This window comes from Ipomoea nil, unplaced genomic scaffold, assembly GCF_001879475.1.
Source record: "Ipomoea nil cultivar Tokyo-kokei standard unplaced genomic scaffold, Asagao_1.1 scaffold1875, whole genome shotgun sequence".
Lineage (NCBI taxonomy): Eukaryota > Viridiplantae > Streptophyta > Magnoliopsida > Solanales > Convolvulaceae > Ipomoea > Ipomoea nil.
In genome coordinates, this window is record NW_017618303.1 from 383,036 (window position 1) to 406,392 (window position 23,357).

General features: G+C 36.6%; 5 protein-coding genes, 1 long non-coding RNA gene and 1 other non-coding gene across 8 annotated transcripts; 3 read left to right on the plus strand and 4 right to left on the minus strand.

The window, feature by feature from the left end:
- The first annotated feature begins 7,355 nt into the window (after positions 1-7,355).
- LOC109193435 (transcription factor TCP20-like) lies at positions 7,356-8,288 on the plus strand. Its single transcript, XM_019344299.1, has one exon. It carries the CDS (start codon positions 7,458-7,460, stop codon positions 8,253-8,255), a length of 798 nt encoding a protein of 265 aa, XP_019199844.1. The 5' UTR covers positions 7,356-7,457; the 3' UTR covers positions 8,256-8,288.
- A 231-nt stretch (positions 8,289-8,519) lies between these two features.
- LOC109193436 lies at positions 8,520-8,913 on the plus strand. Its single transcript, XR_002056285.1, has 2 exons — positions 8,520-8,575; positions 8,665-8,913. It is a non-coding gene; the product is annotated as an uncharacterized LOC109193436 (long non-coding RNA).
- Positions 8,914-10,461: 1,548 nt separating this feature from the next.
- LOC109193433 (peptidyl-prolyl cis-trans isomerase A1-like) lies at positions 10,462-12,932 on the minus strand. Of its 2 annotated transcripts, none has more exons than XM_019344297.1 (7): positions 12,825-12,932; positions 12,502-12,747; positions 12,031-12,181; positions 11,806-11,894; positions 11,525-11,579; positions 11,356-11,441; positions 10,462-11,139 (listed from the first exon to the last, which is right to left on the minus strand). In XM_019344297.1, the coding sequence occupies exons 1-7, from the start codon at positions 12,846-12,848 to the stop codon at positions 10,987-10,989; spliced, it is 804 nt and encodes a 267-aa protein (XP_019199842.1). In that variant the 5' UTR covers positions 12,849-12,932; the 3' UTR covers positions 10,462-10,986. The 2 variants fall into 2 exon arrangements, with proteins under 2 accessions (XP_019199842.1, XP_019199840.1); XM_019344295.1 differs by having other exon boundaries at positions 12,031-12,187.
- Positions 12,933-13,003: 71 nt separating this feature from the next.
- On the minus strand, positions 13,004-13,077 carry TRNAV-AAC. Its single transcript has one exon. It is a non-coding gene; the product is annotated as a tRNA-Val (tRNA).
- Positions 13,078-13,139: 62 nt separating this feature from the next.
- LOC109193434 lies at positions 13,140-15,389 on the plus strand. Its single transcript, XM_019344298.1, has 10 exons — positions 13,140-13,378; positions 13,479-13,550; positions 13,790-13,869; positions 14,061-14,160; positions 14,244-14,297; positions 14,435-14,512; positions 14,606-14,703; positions 14,806-14,863; positions 14,949-15,070; positions 15,158-15,389. The coding sequence occupies exons 1-10, from the start codon at positions 13,169-13,171 to the stop codon at positions 15,309-15,311; spliced, it is 1,026 nt and encodes a 341-aa protein (XP_019199843.1). The 5' UTR covers positions 13,140-13,168; the 3' UTR covers positions 15,312-15,389.
- A 51-nt stretch (positions 15,390-15,440) lies between these two features.
- LOC109193405 lies at positions 15,441-16,229 on the minus strand. Its single transcript, XM_019344261.1, has one exon. The coding sequence runs from the start codon at positions 16,227-16,229 to the stop codon at positions 15,441-15,443; it is 789 nt and encodes a 262-aa protein (XP_019199806.1).
- A 5,081-nt stretch (positions 16,230-21,310) lies between these two features.
- On the minus strand, positions 21,311-23,086 carry LOC109193406 (exocyst complex component EXO70B1-like). Its single transcript, XM_019344263.1, has one exon. It carries the CDS (start codon positions 23,084-23,086, stop codon positions 21,344-21,346), a length of 1,743 nt encoding a protein of 580 aa, XP_019199808.1. The 3' UTR covers positions 21,311-21,343.
- Positions 23,087-23,357: the final 271 nt, after the last annotated feature.

The window sequence follows — 23,357 nt, forward strand, 5'->3', positions numbered from 1 at the left end:
ACTTTATCAATACTTAATTTCATATTATATAAGTAATTTTGTGATATTCAACCAAAGAAAATGACAAATTGACTATGGATTTGCACCGCTAAATACGTAATTACCATTTATTTGACATTTAACTAAATTGTGTCGCTGAAAGTTTTTTTAGTATTTGACATCAAAGAGGTGATTAGGCATACTGATGATGGCATGTTACTATAAATTATTATTATTATCACAAATTCCGTGGAACACAAGGTAGCTAGACAAATCATATTGGCGGCACTCCATTTGGGACACCTTACCACCTTTCTTATTCTACACTACTCTCTATTCAATTCTCACATACTAATTAAGTAATTAAATAATTGACAACTCTCAATGACCTTGTGGTTTAATGATATAAAACGGATCTTTTAATTTAATGGAAGCTCATAGCTAGGTATGAGTGGTATTGACTCTTTGTGCTTTAGTAAGTTGGTGGTCGAGAAAGTAGCTATAAACATATTAGATACTATATTGTAACATAGTCAGTAGTACTCAAAAATAATTCAAAATAATTTTATAAACAGTACTTTTTTAGCAGCCACATGCACTAGTACACAAGCATACATTTAGGGCATGTATCTCAGTTAAGGTATATCTAGCTATTTGCCTCTCCACCTTTTTCAAAGACAGGAGTGACGATAAGCATTTAAGTTTTGAGTTTAAACTTATAATGTAATATTTTAGTATTTTTTTTTCTTTAAAAGAATTAATTAGGTAGTGATATATATTGTTATGCCTCTTAAATTTTGTGATAAATATTAATGTAAAAAATTGGCGGTATGCTATGTGTGAGTGAAAATTTTGAAGATGAAAGAGAGATTTCATTTTGTTTCCTTGGCTTCCCCATAGTTTGGTGTGGCCACCATTTCAGCTCTATGCAATGGAAGATGATGGACGATGGGCATGCATATGGATTCTTATTTAGGGTATCTCCAATAATGGTGGATATTAAGGATGCCATATAAAGTTATATTCGCATGTTCACCATTAGGAGAGAAAATTTACCAATATGCGCATGCAAATTAAAATTATTGCATTAGAATATTGACACGCATTTAAAAATAAATTTAAGAGAGAGTACGTGTTGAAGATTTATACTTTTTTTGGTAAAATAGTTAGTTTATAGATCAATTTTGACTTATTTGACCACTATTAGTTGTTTGACTTGATTTATAAATCAATATAAGTGTTTGGTAAATTATTTTTTTGTACTCCAAAATGCTAAAATTCAAAAAGCTACTCAAAACAACTTTTTCAATTAGCTTTTTTAAGAAAAGAAATTATACAAAACATCTATCAACTAACAGCTAATTTACCAAACATCTTTCTACAATAAGCTAATGTTATCAACTAGTTATACCCTCTAATTAACAACTATCAGCTATCAGCTAACCGTCATTTACCAAACAGAGCCTATAGTAATGAATACTTAAACATTGAGTTAATACCCAAAATCGTCCTCGATTATAGTGGTTTTTCTCAATTTCGTCCTAAACGACTTTGGGGACCTAATATCGTCCCAGACTTTTGTGTTTCGCTCAATTTAGTCCTCCATTTGTTATTCCGTCAAATTGGTGTTAAATAAAGAGACAATTCAGTAATGTCAATATTGATCTCTCTTTACTTTCAACTTGTGAAGTGCGAAATTCCTCTTTCTTGTACGAATTACACCCAGAATTACTCCCGGACCTGCAAATCAAATTTTATATTCGCAGTTTTAGGAGTAATTCTGAGAGTAATTCGTACAAAAAAAAAAGGATTTTGCAGTTCACATGTTTATGAGTAAAGAGATGCCAATATTAAAATTACTGAATTGTCTATTTATTTAACACCAAATGGACAGAATAACAAATGAGGGACTAAATTGAGCAAAAACACAAAAGTCTGGGACTAAATTGAACAAAACACAAAAGTCTGGGACGATATTAGGTCACCAAAATCGTTTAGGACGAAATTGAGAAAAACCACTATAGTCGAGGATGATTTTGGGTATTAACTCCTTAAACATTTAAACATAATTGCATTGAACTAGTTTTATTATAATTATTAATATAATGAATTCTTTATCAGTTTTACAAATATTTAATATGTGAATAATTTAAATATTAAATTTATCTTTATGGGAGGTTGTTAAGGGAAAAGGATATTTATTTTTATTTTTAAAAAAAGTTAAAGAGAATATGATAACCAATTATTATTTTTGAACAATTCAAGGAACTGAGGAAGGGAGTGACAATTGTATGGTATTAGATCGACCTAGACATACTACATAAGATAGATGAGATGAAAATTGAGCAGCACAACAACCGATAACTAAGCTAATTAAGGGAATGGATAACCATTATCCAGCCATCATCATCATACCTTAATGTACTTGCTTGCAGTTTGCAATGATAAGGATGTCAATTAATTTTTTTTTTTTCTTATTACTTGCTACACTCTACACATACATATTATACTATTCAAAATAAAATACGAGCCAAAGACCTCATGGTCAAGTAATATGACTGTGATTCTCTCAAATAAAAGGTTATAGGTATATTTCAGACACCTTCAAATAACAGATACAGACTTTACCGTAAATTAAACAAAAAAATATATATGTCACTTTAAATTACAGAAAACTTACCGTTGTCAGTTTTCTGATTAGTTTAACTTAGTTGGGATTATCCATATATACATGTAACTGGCATGTGTGTGCCGTGTAGTAACCATTCTCCCTTTTACAGGGCGTTTGGTTGGAGAGGGGAAATTACGTGGGAAAAGAATTACAATTCCATAGGAGATGAATTACTGGAAATAAAGTGGGAATTTAAATTTCAGTGTTTGGTATACATGAATAGAATTACTGGGAATTTCAATTCCAATGTTTGGTATACATGAAAATTGAAAGAGAATAAGTAGTATAAAGTCAAAAATGTTAATTGTTGTTGTTAGGCATTAATTTTAGGTTAAAAAAGGAATGAGTAATTTTGACTCATCACTATCTTTTTTTCTTCCTAAAATCCCAGAAATTAAAATCCCAGGGAGGGACATGCAATGGGATTTTAATTCCATGAAAATGGGGGAATTGTAATTTCTTTCAACCAAACAAGGGAATTTTGTAACCTTTGAAATTAGTTGGAAATTAAGTGGGAAGGAAATTTAAATTCCCTTCAACCAAACACAGCAATCAAAGCATAAATAAGAAAAAGAGGAACAGAGATTAATTATATTAGTTAATAAAAATGAAAAACAAGTTAACAACCTCGGATGTCTTAATAATAATATAATAAGATGGAGATAATGGTTATCAATTACGTACCGGTCATCTCAAGGCACCTTCAAAGTGACAAAGAAAGTTACCCTCTTTTTCCCCAGCAGTGAAACATCTCATATCAACCTCATTTTATTAGTTGGAATACTAATCATACTTCTTTATTTTATAGTTGTTTAGATAATACCTCATTAGATTTAGTAGGATTACAAAAGAAGCACATAGTCACTATTCGAGAGTGCATATTGGATAGTTACATTAGAGCAATTCTGTATGATAGAGCGATCAAAAAAGTATTGGCAAGAAACGAAATTGTGACATTAAGATATGACATGGAAGTATTAAGGTACGAGAAACATGTTCCACCCACTCAATCATCATTTTTAAGGCTTTCATAGATTATTAGGGAATTAGCTACTTGACTCAGGTCTTTATGCCTAACCTATTACCAATATGAAAGTTATTCCAAGAGCTATTGTCCAAGTCTAGGTCTATGCAGCTAAGACCTGATCAAATTAAAGAGAGAGTTTTCTATCCTTATAAGATTGTAATGTTTTATAATTATATTAAGAAAAGAAGATATAGTTTTTCTATTTTTTTTTTTTAAATTAAAATCTTCTCAACTAGCTACTAGCCTACTATGCTCTCCTAATTAGAAAACTTCCTTGCTTGGTAGTCTTACTCAAATTGGGACATTTCTACGATTTTGTCATTGATACACCATTGATTAGCGCTGATCCCCACATCAAGAAAATGTTAGATCTAAATAGCTTAACTATACTGAATATTAGTATACAGGGATCTGACCTCGTATGAGCGGAAGCGATAACCGTGTTGATCTCCAGCCACAGTTGACGTTCCTGTTGTGTTGCCTCTTAACGGTAAACCGTTAGTCATGTTTTGCCTCAGACTAGACTCAGAACCCTAGATGGTGTATTGGTGTCTACTGAGCAGTCTGAGTACCGTAACTGAATGTGCTATCTAATCCATAAACCTGTATCCCATCAATCCAGACTTATATTAGGCACATGGTTGACTAACAACTTTTAGTTATTCAGTCTAACCAGACCATTTAAACCTAGTTCACTTGCACCACTTAATTAAGACCCTAATATATAATATACAATATATATTATTAGGGAAAATCTTACAGAAAATGCATATTATCTTATGTTGGTAATTAGGAGATTAATTATAATCTATGTTTAAATGGGGAGAATATAATAATTAGTCATTCCATTAGTATATTTATATTTAATTGATGTATTAATTTAAAAAGTGATGTTGTGCTATATATAGGTATTCCATGTATTGTTTTAAACATTCATAAATCAATCAAAAAGAGTTATTTATTTTCTTTCAATGCTTTGTTTTCCTTTACAGGGCGTTTGGTTGGAGGGATTTTAAATTCCCTTCCCACTTAATTCCCACCTAATTTCAAAGACCATTAAATTCCGTAGTTTGGTTGGAGGGAATTGCAATTCCATGGAATTGCAATTCCCCCATTTTCATGGAATTAAAATCCCATGTCCCCCCCTGGTATTTTAATTCCTGGGAAAAAAAGATAGTGATGAGTCAAAATTACCCCTTCATTTTTTAATCTAAAATATGTCTAACAACAATAATGGACATTTTTGACTTTATACTACTTATTCCCTTTCAATTCCCATGTATACCAAACATTGGAATTGAAATTCCCAGTAATTTTATTCCTGTCAACCAAACACTGGAATTTAAATTCCCACTTTATTCCCAGTAATTCAACTCCCATGGAATTACAATTCCTTTCCCACATAATTCCCTCCCTCCAACCAAACGCCCCGTTAGGGGGTGTTTGGTTGGATGGAAAACATTTTCCATGGAAAATGTTTCCTAAAAGTGAAGGAAAATGATGTTTTATATTGTTTGGTTGGATGGAAAACATTTTCCATTGGAAAATGTTTTCCTTAAGAACAAGGAAAACAAATTCCTAGCTTATGCTAGGTATTTTGTTTTCCATGGAAAACTTTTTTCATGGAAAACTAATATGACAATTTTACCCTCACTATTCTTTATTAATTACTCTTATTATTATTATATTATTATTGTTGTGTAGGGTTATATTTGTCATTATACTCATTATTCCTTACCATTCCAAACTCAACCAAACAATGGAATTCATATTCCCAGTAATTTCTTTTCCACCAACCAAACAATGGAATCTGTTTTCTTAGAATTTATTTTTCATGGAATTTCAATTCCATTTCCCTTCAAATATTTTTCAGCGAACCAAACGAGCTGTTAGAGCTATCAAGACTTAATTAGTGGAAACGGATAATATCATTGTGAGATCGAAGAAGTGAATACGGAGTATATAATAGGAGTAGTAGTGATGAGGTGAGTTGTACATTTAGTAGTAGGTTAATACGTACAACAATATAATATATGGTTTAGTCAAATCGAAGTAACTAATATTTTTTGAGTGTTTAGATAATTCGTAACTACTATCCGAGGATGCGTAATGTGAAAATCATGCCTTGTGATCTAAGCTGGCAAATGACCACAAGGGAGTAAACCAACATAGGCTAAAATAGATCGTATTTGGGAGAAGGGATCAATGTTTGAATCTTGAGAGCGACAATGTGGGCCTGTGGGGATATGCCAAAAGTAGACAAATCCCTTGTGCGCATATGCATTTGACTCAATCTGCTAAGCCATACATTTGGCCCTGTCTGCTGAGTCATTGAGTTATTGTGATTTACATCCTCTCAAATTCTCTGTCGGGTCTTGGGTTGGGGATTCAACCTTGGGAGAAGAAACATATGCTACAGTAACTTAGGTTGCCTAAAGTTGTACTCAAGCCAAGAAGGTTAATAGGTCACTCTTACTAGGAATTGAACTTGTAACATTGTGGTTACCAAGCCAATAACTTGACCAACTTAACTAAGTTGTCCCCAACTAATTAATTTTTTTTTAATTTATGAGAAAATCTATAACTACTAGAATATATATATGCAGTAAAACTCGTATTGTGACAATAGCTGACAGAAGACCACAAAGAGGTAAACCAACTTAAATTGTCAAAAGTTGATCGACTCAAACTAAAAAGAGTAAACAACTCTAAATGAGAGTTAAGTGGAACCTGAAATATTATAATGGGTAACACTTGTGTGAGACCGTGGGTCGGATCTTTGATTAATGGGTCGAATCTTTGATCTCGCTCATTAATCAAAAATCTGACCCGTGAGAGGATCACACACAAGTTTTTTGCATATTATAATTATACTAATTTAATTGGCCGAACAGTTTAATTGGAGTTCTACCTAATAATTAGAGTTATGACATTTAAGATCCTTTGAGTTTGGTGATTTCGTCACGTTTAGTTCTAAACTTTCAAATTGACCACCCGTGGTCCTCCGAGTTTCGAATTTCGACTTGCCATAGTCCTTCCGTTAACATATGACGTCTGCGCTATGAAAAGTAAGGGCAAAACAGTCTTTTTATTTCAAGCACATCCAAATCAACTCATCTCCCTCAACAATTAGCCCTAATCTTCGAATCGTACACAATGCTAAGGGATTAGTCAATGTCAATTAGATAATCACTCATATTTTGAAACTTTGATTTAAATGTGTTACAATATCTTATGGATGAGTTTGATCGGAGATTAGAGCTAATTATTGAGTGAAATGAGTTATTTTAGCTGGGCTTGAAATAAAAAGATTGTATTGTCCCTTATTTTTCATGGCGCAGACGACATATGTTAACAAAAGGATTACGGAAGGTCGAAATTCAAAACTCAGAAGACCGCGGGTGGTCAATTTAAAAATTTAAAATTAAACGTGACAAAATTATCAAACTCAGAGGACCTTAGATGACATTAAGTCTAATAATTAATATTGAAGGGTTGAAAGGGTGTAGATAAATATAGAATTAAAAAAATAATAAGTGATTGAAATTTGAAGAAGAAGCCAAGACAACACAATTGACAATTACAGTGAAAGGGTGTTGGAGATGACTTTTCACGTCAGCTTCATCAATCAATCCTCTCCATTAATTGTTTTTTTAGAAAATAATAATAATTTAGTAAAACATTTGCAGTGCAGTGTTCCCACTAGAAGTGATACAATAGAAGTTGGGGGTGGCCTGGGGGTACCCACCACTACCTCGAATCGTTTCCCCCAAATCAGACATGGCCGGAAACAAGCCAGCAGAAATCAAGGACCTCCAAATTCTATCTTCCCAGAATACTAATACTAATAATAAAGACCAACCTCAACCTCAAGAGAACAATAACAAGAAGCTTCAGGTTGCCCCTAAGAGGAGTTCTAACAAGGATAGACACAAAAAGGTTGATGGCCGAGGTCGGAGAATTCGGATGCCTGCTCTCTGTGCCGCCAGGATCTTTCAGCTTACCCGGGAGTTGGGTCACAAGACTGACGGAGAGACGGTGCAGTGGCTGCTGCAGCAGGCGGAGCCGGCGATTATCGCCGCCACTGGCACCGGGACTATTCCCGCCTCTGCTCTCGCCGCCGCCGCAGAGGCCTCTGTTTCCGAACAGGGAACTTCCGTTTCCGCCAGTCTGCATGAGTTCGCCGGGATTAGAAGCCACTGGGCCGTGATGGGCGGCAACAATAATCTCGGCAGACCCCAGATTTCTTCCGCCGCCGCCGCCGCCGCCGCCGCCGCCGCAGCAGCAGCTTGGCCTTCTATTCCCGGCTTCGCCCCCGGCTTCTCCGGCAACCAAATCTTGAACTCCATACCCAAATTCGGTTTCCATGGATTCGAGTTCCCCAATCCGGGCACCTTCACCGGTTTGGAGCTGGGTTTATCGCAGGAAGGAAGGATTGGGAGTGTGAACTTCCAAGCACTCCCGCAGTCTTACCAGCAGCAAATAGGGGGACAGACCACAGGAAATAATCCGATGAATCATCAGCCGCAACAACATCCTGGGACTGGTCGGGATGAATCTCAGGGACCAGGACAGTAGTAGAATTAAGGTGAGGCTGGATAGCTCTAAAACCTCCCTCCCAAAAAAAAAAAAGTATTTTTGTTTGTGCAGTGTGGATTTCAGTTTATAGCCGACCCAACCAGATCCGGAGTGGCAATAATCTAATTAAGGAACCCAAGCTGTCTGTCTGTCTGTAACGGTTTCTAGGATTCTCAGAGCAAAACGATGACGACGCAAGTCCATTCTGTGATGTTCTGGGATTAATTATATTCCATTTCCTCAGCTCCTATGTTGGCCGCCATAAAAACACTAGCTTGGTTCTTTAATGTTGCCACAAAGCGCAGTCGCAAATTAAATAGGTATGTAATACGTTGTTCAACATCTATACATACATCTGATTAATGTTTTTGACGAGGTGAGGTTAATTGGTTTGTGGTTTAATTTGCAGTTTGGATTTGTATACATACATGCATACATACATACTCCATAGCAGAAGATTTGTATGGGTTGATACCAAATTTTGATGCGGTTTTTGTTTGAATTTTATTTGAGAGAGTTCATTGATATGATGTTATATATATATAGCATAGGCAAAGGATATGATTATGGCGGTTTAATTTGTGTGTTTTAATGTAAGCAAGCGTGCTGCAGTTTTCCCTTTAATTAATTTGTTAATGATAAAACACTTGAGATATTATTATGAGTTGATGCATGTTCCAACTTCCCTTTAATTTCGGCTAAAGCTCCGCTCGTTAAAATATTTGTTTTAGTAGAAGAACTAGGTTTGAATGTTTGACTGCTGGAAACCTAGGATTTTTCAACTTCCAACTTCTTTCAACCATGCAAAGTGCTTAAGAGGTTTAAAAAAAAAAGCACTTATATTTTATATAGCTGATCTGGCTCAAAGAAGTTCGAATCTTAGCTCTTTCTTTAAATACTACATGCTGAACTATTGAGCTAAATTCGTGCGCATAAATAGGTAGTGATTATCAAGTCAATATGACAGCCTTGGTTGGGGATTAGGAATGACAATTTGCCCCATCTCCGAAGAAGATTCCCAATCCTTGTCCCAACGAAGATGTGGATCGAGAGAATTAAAGGAAAACGGAGACGGGAACGAAGAATATATGAAATTTTCCGTCAGGAACGGGTACGGGGATACCTCTCCCCGTCCCACTATGTCCTGTCACCGAAAAATTATTATAATTAAAAATAAATTATATATATATATATATATATATATATATATATATATATATATATATATATATAGGTTTAAGTTCCAGTGCGGGTGAATGCTCCCCGTGCGGTTGTGCGGGTGATTAATGTACGTGAGTTTTGTGCTTAAGGTGCGTGAGGTTTGTGTTTAATGCGCGTGAGTTTTGTACTTAGGTTCGTGAGTCTTGTGTCTAAGGTGCGTGAGTTGTGTGCTTAATGTGAGTGACTGTGTACTTAGTGTGAGTTGTTGAAATTTAAAGTGCATGAGTTTTGTGCTTAAGGTGTATGAGTCGTGTGCTTAAGGTGTGTGAGTTTTGTACTTAATGTGCGTAAGTGTGTACTTAATGTGAGTTGTTAAAACTTAAGGTGCATGTGCTTTTTTGCTTAATGTGCGTGAGTTTTGTGTTTAAGGTGCGTGAGGATTGTGCTTAAGATGTGTGAGTTTTGTGTTTAAGGTGCGTGAGTTCATGTTCTGAATGTATTTTGTTTGTGTTTAATGTGTGTCTGTTGTATATTTAAAGTGCGCTAGTGTAATGCTTAATGTGAGTCCACCCGCAATCGCACGGAGAGCGACACCCGCACCTACCTGATCCCTTCCATATATATATATATATATATATATATATATATATATATATATATATATATATACAATTTAAGTTTTTAATTTTTAGAATTAAAAATTACACTAATTTAAAATTTTGATTAAAAATTGATTGGGGACGGAGAATTTCCGTCCCAGTCAAATTTCTCATGGGGATGGGAATGGGGACTATTTTCGATTCCCAGTCCGAGATGGGGACAAGGACGGGGTCGGAGTTGTCAAATTTTTCGTGGGGACGGGAATGAGGACTATTTTCGATTCCCAGTTCGAGATGGGGACGAGGACGGGGTCGGAGTTTCGAAAACAGGGATTATATTTCCTGCCCCCGCCCCGTTGCCATCCCTAACCCAGAGTTTTCATTGTCGAACACAGTGACTAATCCCCTCGCTGGATTGTTGGCACCTAATATATATACTAATTATTAAATCCTCAAATAGAATTGCAATCCAAATTGCACCAAATCAGAATCAAAACCAAACCAACTTCAGTGTTAAACTGAATGGTTTCATTTTTTCAAAATAAAGAATCGAAAAATCAAAATACCCTTGAGGACTACATGTGAGGTTTATGAAGCTCACGGAATTTGAGGTTTCTGCGTTCCATGTCGTATGTAGCAGCTAAATGACAAAGCATTGAAATTGCTGCTGCGGCTGCATCATGCACATTCAACCACTACACAAACCATCATCTGAGGCTCAACAACAACCTGCGGTTTGTGTGTGTATGTATGTATGACAAAATCCCAGATTCCAATCTGCTATACATTAACTGAATCAAGATAATCCTAAGTGATGATCAAGATGCCCTCTACAATTTGTCATCTTTGCTTTGAGGAATCATTCATTCTTATTATGGTACAGCCATCTATGACTGACTGCCCGACAAACTAATTAAGTTGCAAAACTAAACCTTAAACGACGCTTGATAACCAGAGATTCCCTTCCCAGCTCAGACCATCGGTAATTCTCCACAATCACTGATGACAACCCTCTCACTAGGGCGATCGCCCCTGTCTGTCGCCTGCAATTCGATTAACTTCACCACATCCATGCCCTCTACAACTTGTCCAAACACGACATGCCTCTTATCCAGCCATTGTGTCTACAATTCATCAAAACATAAGCGCCCCGATCAAAAGTGGATAAATAGAAAACAATTCAAATTCATAGCCCTCTTAAAATTTGCAAGATCAATAAGCACAACAGTTACAATATGATAAAGAATAGGCAATGGTAGACAACCTAGATTTGCCCGAGATTAGGTAATATTGAAGTGTGACAGAAACGTTTGCAATTATTTATCCACCGCCATACATACCTTCACAGTGCATATGAAAAATTGGCTTCCGTTAGTATTGGGGCCTGCATTTGCCATGCTCAACACTCCAGGCCCAACGTGACCCACTGTATGCATATTTATATTAATGAAGGATGAATAGAGAACAATCGTTTTAATGTGATTCAAACGGAAAAGGTCTAAAACTTACAGTTAAAGTTTTCATCTTTAAATGTACGGCCATATATGCTTTTGCCACCAGTTCCCTGCAACACAAAGTTCAAAGAGATATATATTGAATTAACATGCAATTTATCTTAGACCACTAAACAATTAAAGATGCACAATCCCTCATAAATATAGACAAGCAAATTCTTGGTTTGCACATTAGACAAGCAAAGATGTCGGCCGAGCAAAATTAGATGCACCAAACCTTATAAGAAAGCAAGAAAAGCACAAAAAGAGAAACAAATTTCATTTAGAAAGGCGTACATTTCCCTGTTCAAAATCACCTCCTTGAATCATAAAGTCCTTAATAACGCGATGAAAACTGCAACCTTTGAAGCCAAAACCCTTTTCTCCTGATCAGAAGAAAGCCATTAAAGTTTTTAAAAATAAATACGGAGTAATACATAAATGAATAAAAATCTAAGAACTGCATCATAGGGTATCAAGTAATGCATCAAATGTGCAAGCAAAAAAAAAAAAAAAAAAAACCTGTGCACAGAGCACGGAAATTTTCAGCTGTCTGTGGCACCTCATCCCCGTATAATCCAATCACAATTCTCCCAACAAGCTTCCCCACAGGATTCCCAATACTTATGTCGAGATACACTTTGTTCGTCACTTTTGCTTGAAGTTCTGCCACCTGGATCAACCACAAATGCACAGTGCAAAAATCTTAAGATCATTTTATGAAACAAAACCTACAGATACTGAAAAAAATCTATAGTATAAGCACGAATGCCTCCTTTCATCACAAGAACTCAGCAAGATCATGCTGAATTCAATGAAAAAATCCATAATGTTCCAGTGTTGCCAAAAGCTGCAATCTTTTCCCATTTCAAGAAATAGATAATTAATAGAATGAAATGTTGGGTTTCACAATCAGATGTTCTATCATCCAAAACTCTAACAATCCAATAATCATGTTTTAGCCATAATAATAATAATAACTAAAGAGCTGACCTGAGCAGTGGCTTGAACGGGAGAGAGTCGACGGCGGGCATTATTCTGAACCAAAAAATTTGGGGATTTTGGCAGCCGCAAGGAGCCGGAAAAGAAACTCGATGAGGAGAAGGAAGATAGCGAAGCTGCTGCTGCGGCGTCTGTTACCAATGTAGATTTCAGAAGCTTCGGATAATAGCACGTAAAGCTCGAAGCTTTAGCTTTGATAGGAGAGAGATTTCCTTGACCGGAAAGGCCAACGTTCGACTGCCAGTAGACACAGAAACCGTAAATCATAGATCAAAGTTCGAGTTCTAAAATGGAAATTCAAAAAAAAAGTGTACCAATGAAGCAAACGGAATCGCCATCGTTTTCAGAGATTTTTCGCTTTCTTCTTCTTCTTTACAACCCGATGGATGAAGACGACCCAAATGGCCAAATTGACAAGATGAATTAATAAAGGGGAAAAAAAAAAAAAAAAAAAAAGTAAATATAGTACTGCAGAAGTGCAGGATACTAAAAATGGCGTCGCCCGGACTCGAACCGGAGACCTTCAGTGTGTTAGACTGACGTGATAACCAACTACACCACGACACCATTTGTTGAGATTCTTGGATTAGTTTTATTTATTTAAAATTCACATCAAAATCATGATTAAGATAGACGAGGATTGGTCCACAGAGCAGGCATGGCTATCAGGGTTAATGCGCTAAAGCCACTGGGCTGCAATTGGCTTCCTTTCTCTACCCAGACTTCCAAGTGGAAGAAGAAGATATCAGTGGCTAGTTCAAGGCTGAAAGTGCAGGCGACTCAAATGGCAGCAAATTCGAGCGAGTCTTCGTCCAAAATTGCGAAAGTTATTGATTCCCATTTGCATGTCTGGGCATCTCCTCAAGAGGTAATGCTACTAATCAAGAACAAATGTAATTTATGGTGTTATTGTTTTCAAACGGTAATTTAAATGTACGGGTATTTCTAATCTGGTTTTTTTGTTTCAGGCCGCTGAAAAATTTCCATATTTTCCAGGACAAGAACCTAGTTTACGTGGGCATGTCGATTTCTTGCTCGAGGTATGTCCATGGAGCTGACTGCATATACCTTAAAAATAGCAATCTTTTTAGCTCTAATTTTAGAATAATTGGCAGCACTGGGGAATAAGAAAGAATCAATTTTGATAGAACAGTATTTGAGTAGCCAAATTCCTTAATTCTTATAATCCATTCCAGATTGATTAATATTAAAAAAATAATAATAAAAAAATTTAAGGAATGTTTGTGATTGCACATAATGGCTGGCTATGTTTGAGCAGTGCATGAAAGAAGCAGATGTGGATGGGGCACTTATTGTTCAGCCCATCAATCACAAGTTCGATCACTCTTATGTTACCAGGTCAGTTATGTTCGATCCGAATAAGGTTTCCATTCTTGTCTCTGTGATGCACTTTCGCTTTTCTGTATTTTTTACTTTTGAGGTTGCTTTATAGCCTGATATCTCGGTAGTAACAGCAGAAGTTAATGTGTGTGGTTCATTAGCTGTGGTTTCAGAGGTTGTTGTGTTATATAAAGTTAATTCTTGTCCAGTGTATTGAAGAAGTACCCATCGAAGTTTGTTGGTTGTTGCCTCGCTAATCCAGCAGAAGATGGAAGCGGAATAAAGCAGCTCGAAGATCTTATTTTAAAGGTTTGGGAAGAACTAAAGTTATCAGATTCCACTGCTCGTGTTACGGGAATTATGCTGATATATACAAACTGTGTTCATGTTAGGATGGTTATCGTGCTGTTCGCTTTAATCCATACTTGTGGCCTTCTGGCGAAAAGGTACTACAGAAGAGGAATCTACAGAGAATCCTTTCTGACAATATACCTCGAATCCATAGCTTCTCTTCATTCTCTTGTAACATAAAACGCAAATAATATCTATACGAGGAACATATAATGCTGTCTTGTCTCTTCAGATGACAAATGGAGTTGGAAAAGCTATGTTCTCTAAAGCTGGAGAGCTTGGAGTACCCGTGGGTTTCATGTGCATGAAGGTGCAAAAATCTTCATACTTTCTCACATTTTTTTCAAGAAAGCTTCAGACTTGATCCAATTTTATTGTTTATATGCTAATGGCATGTGTTTAGGGTCTTGATCTGCATCTCTCGGAAATTGAGGAACTTTGCACCGAGTTTCCCTCGACTGTTGTTCTGCTTGATCATGTAGCTTTCTGCAAGCCCCCAGTGTAAGCCTTCGACGAATTTTCAGTTGGGAATTGAAAGTAGCAAAATTTAGTTCTTTGATAAACAGGTCGTTTAAGGTTTCTAACGCTGCCTGCATCTTGCAGAAATGAAAAGGAAAACCAAATTTTCTCTGCATTCTTAAAGCTATCTAGGTTTCCACAGGTAAATTCTGGTGAAAAAATGTTTGAACTTGTAGATTGTATAACACTGTAACATCATCCCTCATCTGCAAAATTGTTGTTGGCAGGTGTATGTAAAGTTGAGTGCTTTGTTCAGGGTGTCAAGAAATCCATATCCGTACGAGGATCTATCCCAAGTTGTGTCGCAAGTTGTCTCCAACTATGGCTCCAATCGGGTCATGTGGGGAAGGTAAGAATTAAGAACATCGTATTAAAAGATTTCGATGGTTAATCCTAAATCAAAATTGGAACTGATTTAGATTGATTCTATTTGCAGTGACTTCCCTTTCATTGTAGAGGAATGTGGTTATAAAGAAGCAAAAGAGGCAGTGTATAGCCTTGCCCAGAAAGCCCAACTATCATCTTCTGATGTGGAGTGGATTATGGGTAAAACAATTCTGCAAGTTTTTGATGGCCAATGGCTTTCTTAATTGTGTATAAATGCAAAATGGATTGATAGAATTTTCCCAGAAATATGCTTTTCCAATCTACAAGGATTTTAAGAGAGATACATCATATCATATAAAACATGAGTGTATATATAAGCATCGATCAAGGCCTCAAGGGGTATGCTTCTTCTTCATCTTCTTCCTTCTTAGCCTATCGCAGACGATAGATTTCTCGAGGTGCTCCACACGCTGCGTTAGCGCTTCCAGCATTCTCGTCTGCGCTTCATTTCTCTCTGACATCTGTGCCATCAAGCTCATCATCTTTCGATTCTCCTCCATCATCCTCTCCAGCAATTCTCTGTTGTTTCTGTTGTTTTCATCTTCCCTGTTGCTAGTCTCTTCAATCTCCAGGCCGCTTCCATTTTTCTCCTCGGCTCCTTCATTCTCTGTCTTCGGATTTGTTACCTCTGAAATAAACCCTCCCATTGATTGTTCATCATCTTCCAATTCGGATTTTTCAACGTTTCCGCAACCGTTAGCTTCTACTGGAGAATCGTTAGGTTCTTCAACACCATCGCTATCAATTTGAGCAGTTTCAAGTTCACTCTCAGATGAATCGTCGATACATGGTGTTTGATCAACGGATTCAGGTTGCTCAGGATCAGGAGAATCGCACTCCTTAGCAGCTTCAATGTCGCCATTATCCGTTACAGTTTGTTGATCGGAGTTGTTAACAATTGCGTCAATTCTCTCTTGCAGAGCAATGGCCTTTCTGGTGACAGCCTTCCTGCAAACCCTAACTCCCGAATCAACGCCGCGAACCGAATCCAATTTGAAGAGCAGAGACATGAGCATCTCGTTGACGCGGATCCTCTCCCTCTCGTCTCTCCGCAACACCTCCACCGTTTCGCTCTGCGAAACTCTCCGCTCAATTTCATCCACCTCCCGCGCTACGGACATCACGCGGTTCATGCTTTTCCTCACCAGAAATCCTCGAAACACCTTCTGGATCTTCAACGCAGCGGCGGCTCGGGTAGGCTCCGGCCGTACGAAGTGGACCGGAATCTGAACGATCTTCGACTTCGGCGCTTCATCAACCGGCTTGTGTTGAAACGGATAGACAGGATAACGGGGGCGAGAGGGTCGGGACCAGTAGCTTCCGTAGAAGGGGCTCTCCATTGTTGTCGAATTTTCAGGCTTGGATTATCGCTTTCAATTCTGGGAATTCAAATCTTCAAATTGGGATATTTATTGATGGAGGGAAATTTCAGGAGATTTCCAGAAGGTACTGGAGATATTTTGCAACTTCTTCTAGAATCTTGTGGAGCATTTTAGAGAAACTTAAGCCCATTTAGTGAAGTCCAGTTTCAAGATTTGGTCAATTAGAGATTTCGGGCTTAGACTTTTTTGTCATTTTGGGTACAGTCCACTGTATAAGTATTTATTATAGCATGTCGCACCAACATCTCTATATATAATATAGCAGAATCAAGGTAAAAAATTTTTCCCTCCATTTTGTACATTTGAGAGTTATGGAATATCAAAGGTTTAGGAACTTAATAATCATCATAAGTCTTTATATATATATATATATATATATATATATATATATATATATGAAAGAGATTGTTGAGTTTATACAACACAAAGATGCAAGATAAAAAAAAAAATCGTACAAATTTATAAATTCATGTAATCATGAATTAATTTCTACGAGTATTATATATCAATTTTGATTATATAATATGTACTAACTTTTTAATAGTTTGTAATTTTGATTAGTTTTTTAATAATTTATTTACAAAGAAAGTTAGGTAAAGTAAAATTAAGTAGGGAAATATTTTTTCTGCCTAACTGTGAATGCATATTAATAGATTTGTAAGATCATTATTTTTTTTTTTTTGTGTAAACCACGAGGTGGTCCGGGTCTTTCTCTGTCCGTTTAACTTTGTAAGATCATTATTGCAAATGAGGTTAGCAATATGAATGCACTTTTTGTCATATATTGTCTTTAACATTTAAATATTACAATGTATAACTAAACTTACATTTTTAATAAAATTAATTCTACTATGTATCATATATAACATTACAACAATACTTATAAATTTTTATCCGTGCATCGCACGGGGCAAATACTAGTATCAATAAAAATTGAGTTAATTCCAGCAATGGTCCTCCGACTATATTAATTTTCCAAAATTAGTCCTTGACTTTTAATTTGGACACTTTAGGTCCCTTGACTTTCAATTTCTTTCCAATTGAGGTCCTTTCGTCAGAATACGGTTAATTGAATTTTAAATGAAGGGGTAAACTCATCATTTCACCTGCCTATGTATTATTCTTAGTATTTAATTTCTCCATTGTATACGTGATATATATGAAGATAATCTTAGTCGAAACCCTAAAATGTTCCTCGTCATTCCCCATTTGCTGACTACTCGTGTGTGCGTCAGCGAAATACGAAGGGAGAAATACGAAGAATAATACATAGGTAGGTGAAAGGACGAGTTTACCCCTTCATTTAAAGTCTAATGAACCGTATTCTAACGAAAGGACCTCAATTGGAAAGAAATTGAAAGTCAAGGGACCTAAAGTGTCCAAATTAAAAGTCGGGGACTAATTTTGAAAAATCACTATAGTCGGAGGACCATTGCTGGAATTAACTCAATAAAAATTAGTCAAAATTGATTCGTTAGGGATAATTTAGACTGAATCATATAATCAGCAATAGTTATGCTGTGCAACCGAATGTACCATGCGCATGGTACATACGGTTCAAAACGACGTCGTTTTGATTAAAAACGCGCGTCTCACTTTAAAAAAAAAAATCAGGTTCGACTCTCAGCAATAGCATTATTGTGGATATATAGTTATGAAATTGTGGATATATAGTTATGAAATTGTGGTTATATAGTTATGAAATTGTGGTTATATAGTTATGAATTTATGGATATTTAGTTCATTCATTGTGGATATTTAGTTCAATCATATATTGTGGATATTTAGTTCATTCATTGTGAATTTTTACTTCATTCATTCATTCATTGTGGATTTTTACTTCATTCATTCATTGTGGATTTTTACTTCATTCATTTACTGTGGATATATAGTTATGAAATTGTGGATATATAGTTATGAAATTGTGGTTATATAGTTATGAATTTATGGATATTTAGTTCATTCATTGTGGATATTTAGTTCAATCATATATTGTGGATATTTAGTTCATTCATTGTGAATTTTTACTTCATTCATTCATTCATTGTGGATTTTTACTTCATTCATTCACTGTGGATATATAGTTATGAAATTGTGGATATATAGTTATGAAATTCTGGATATATAAAAATGCTATTGCTGGGAATCGAACCTGATTTCTTCTTTAAATGAAACACGCGTTTTTTTTTAACCAAAACGGCGCCGTTTTGCAACCGTATGCACCTTGCAAGGTGCATTCGGTTGCACAGCATAATTTGCGTATAATCAGACTTTATTACATTTGGATAGGACTTCTTTAAACATATATAATCAAAATGAAAGACCCTCAAAACCTGTAACCATCCGGTCAAATTAGCAACTCTTCATATCATTAATCATACAGATATCAAGTTCTCTAACATTTCCTCTCGCATCACTTTTTGCACGACAATTTTGAAATCATTCCCCACCTCAAGGTTTCAAAAATCTTTCAAAGAACAAAGCACAAAGAAATCGGTGAATAATTGAACATTATTATTATTATTACTAGTATTTTTTTTGCGCGATGTGCAAAAATTGGTGTCTAATATTAATACTATATATTAAAATTTTAAATTTATTTATATTTTAGATATTTACACTAATAATAATGTAAAATATTTTTATAAATTTGATATTTATATTTTACAAATAACCAACATACACTACTGGAAATTCTGAAATTTCCGACCACCTGAAAGTGATCATAAATCAAGTTGAAAGTCTTGTTCCGACCACTTTTGGTATCCGGAAAAACCTTTGTTGCTATTTCTGACCACTTTTTGGACTTTTTGGTATCAACTTAATTTAAGATCATTTTCAGGTGGTCGGAAATTTCAGAATTTCCAGTAGTGATATAACTCTAATATGTGTATATATTATTATTATTGAAAAAGATAAGAAAGTATATAGTTGATACATATACATAACTTATGGTAGGAGTATGTTTCTTCAAAATATTGTATAATACTATTCTTAAAGCATATTAGCATATATATATATATATATATATATATATATATATATATATATATATATTATTGAAAAAGATAAGAAAGTATATAGTTGATACATATACATAACTTATGGTAGGAGTATGTTTCTTCAAAATATTGTATAATACCATTCTTAAAGCATATTAGCATATATATATATATATATATATATATATATATATATATATACACACACACACACACACACACACACACACACACACACACGTAACGAAAAACTTTTTCTCGAACATAAATGAATGGCATAACATTCATTCACACTAATTAATTTTTTTTTTTTATTATTATTAGGAAAAAGTGTTAAATTGGCCCCCTAATTTAAGTCGAGTGGATAGTGCAATTGGGTCCTCTAAGTAAAAAAGACTCCATTCAGGTCCCTAAACCGGTAAATTTGTTCAATTAAGTCCAAATTAACTTGTTTATCAAGTTAAATGTATACGATGTTGACACGTGTCCTTATTTTATTAAAATATTATTTATTATAAATTAATTAAAATAATAATAATAATTTTTTAAAAAAAAAAGAAAAAAGAAAAAAAACAGCCACCGGCTGTCTTCCTTCTTCAAGGACAGTCATGGTCGTCCGACCACGACTATTTAAGGAAGAGGCCATGGCCGACGAAGGAAGACGGTCATGACCGTCTTCTAGATCTGGACGAGGGCTACAGCCTTCACCGCCGCCCTCGTTTCAAATCTAGACGAAGGTTATGGCCATCTTTTTTCGTCGGCCATGGCCGTCTTCCTTAGACGGCCACAACTGTTTTTTTTTTTTTAATTTATTATTCTTTTTTATTATTATTATTATTATAATTAATTTATAATAAATAATATTTTTAATAAAAAATAAAATAAGGACAAGTGTCAACACCGTATGCATTTAACCTGATAAACAAGTCAACTTAGACTTAATTAAACAATTTTACAGGTTTGGGGGACCTGAATGAAACTTTTTTTCATTTAGGGGACCCAATTGCACTATCCACTCAACTTAGGGGACCAATTTGACACTTTTTTCTTATTATTATTAGGGATATAAGAGTCAAATAGGCCTTAAACTATAAGTCAAAGTGCAATTAGCCCACTTGACAGTACTAATTCCTCTCGTAGGATGTATGTACTATATGTGTATGTAAACAATGTCTGAACAAGGAGGAGGCAAGAGAAATAGCTCAAATGCTTATTTTATTAATGGTGTTCTTTTGTTCTTCTGTATGAAGAGAGAAGGGAGAGGCATAGAGAGAGGGCGAAGAGAGTGGAGAGAATGGACTCCCCTCACTTTGTGGGTTAAAAGCCCTTTTATAAGGCTAAGGTGGCGGGTTTGACGACCCGCTTCGGAGTTGAACCGTCACCTTTGATTTTGACTCGTGCACCGGGTCCTGAACCGTTTGATCCGACCCGACTATAAACGAGTCCATAGACGTACAGGTCGTCGGTACCGGGAGATATATATCCTATCAAGTGTGATCATATTTATACATACTATATATGATGTTCACAAATATTATTAGTCACCAATATGATCTTAGCTTGCATGTATATATAATCACTATTTGAATATTATATGTTACAATGTACATGTTATATAAAATTAAATGCTGCCATACATAAGAAGCTAAGTAAGTTACAACTATAATTTTACATTTTTTTTTTCCTAAAAGCAGTTTTCAAAATTTTATAGATCGATGCTGATGAAGATACATGGATCAACCAAAAAGAGGAGAAAAGAGAAAGAAACGATACATATATCCGGCCATTTCGTTGTTTAGCTGTGTTGAGGAACGAAATGAAGAGAAATTGGATCTATACTAGCTAGCTAATTTAATTCTTCCTGATCCTACTCATTGAAGTGGTATTACCATCGAATAATCCCTCGATCAATGTCTCAATATCATCAGGCTGATACTTTATATACTTCTCCGGGTGCTTAGTATTACCATCAAGATGTTGTTTAAACCTGGCCACGAAGGACCGGTACGCCGGAATCACCACCGCCGATATGGAAACCCTAAGCTCCGACTGAAGCTGCTCGTCGTTCACCACCCAACTGCTCTGCGATTTGTGTATCTCGTCCATCATGTTGCTGAAAGTCTTGAACCTTTCTTTCAAGGCGGGTATGGCTACTTTACCGTGGTGTTGCAATCCTTCGTGGGTTAGGATTTGCAGCACTTTACTCCACGTTTCTCTCTGGTAGTTCTTGTGGAACTGTCTCACCACCGTCGATCTTTTCCGGTAAGATTTGTCGCCCATTACTTGGTGGATCTCCGGGGAGCCTTTGATTTTTTGTAATATGTATCTGCCGTTGTTCATCAAGAACACGAGGCGGAGTGATGGGTCTTTGTAGAGCTTCGACTTGGCTTCCAGGTTTGCGTCGAGGAGGTCCATGATGTTTTGTACCTGCGCCGAAAACAACGATGTTGGCTTGGCGGCGGTGTCGGAAGTTTCGCCGGGATTTGCGTGTTTATGGAATATCTGCTCGAGGGTGGTTTTGAAGTCGCAGGCGTATTTTAGATAGTTGATGACGTAACGGGTGAGCGGATGAACTGCGCCGCCGGGGACCGGATTTCTCGCGGCCATGTCGTTTTTTATTGAGTTTTCAAGATCGCAGAAAATGTTTAAGGAGGCTTCCCCGATTCTGTCTCCCACTGCGAGAATCTCGGACTTGATCTCGTGCTCGAAGTCGTCGGAGCAGCCGTCGCTGATGGCGGGGATTAGGTCCCGGATTGTTTCGTACATGAGGAGGAATTTGAAGAGCTTCTCGGCGGCGCGTTTGGTCTGGGCGACGGCGTCGGCGAAGTCGAGAAGCTGAATGACGACGGCGCGTGCTAGGTTGCTGAAGAGGCTCCGGGAAATCATGGGATGACCGGAGAAGACAGCCTCGCCGAGCTCCCTTTCCGCCGGGAAGAGAATTTTGGAGCAAATTTTGGATACTCTCACCCATTTCATGATCTCTTCTTCCAAACAATCCCAGCTCGTCTTATGTATATCCTCGGTGTTGATTTTCTCGAGTTCAAGTTTTTTTATCTGTTTGGAGAAATCATTCCGGCGACAAATGGAATACACCTGGCAGCATTCCGTCTCGTAGCCGGCGGAGAGCATGACGTGTGCGATCCGGTTCATCCTCGTCACCACCTCCGGCGGATACGGCTGATACGACTCCTCTTCTGGCGGCGGCGAATCGCCGCCGCCGTCATCTCGATTGGAATTGGTGACGGTGCCGTTTTTGACTGCTGGGGAAGCGGCAACGTCGTCATCATGTCGGGAATCTTCTAATATGATGCGAAATTCCTCTTCCAAGAAAGCCATGGCTCGCTGTAAAACTGAACTAGAGCCGGAGGAGGAGGAAGAAGCGGAGGGAAACTCCGTCAATTTTGACAACCTTGTTACTGCCTGGTAAAAGAAGGATTCCTCTTCCGTCATTTTACCAATCTTGGTTCGGCTCTCGCCGGACGACAAGTTGCCATTATCGTACTTGGCGATCCTCGACTCTATCATTTTCGTCAAATGTTGGACGGTGTCTTCATTATTATTGTTTTCTGTCTCTTCCGAGCTGCTGTTTTCCATTATATATATATTTCAGATCGATTTCAATATTATTATTATTATGTATTCAAACTGGCCTGGATGGTAAACCGGAAATACTCCATCAGATAAGATCAGATCAGTCTGGAATGAAATCATCAACACCACATTAACGCAATAATCGACGACGAAACCATCCATTAATGGAAATATGGAAACTGAAACTCCTAATGGATAGGCCGCGACAGGGACAGGGACATGGACGACGACATACATACGTAACAACGTTGGTTTTGTGAAATGATGAAAAATT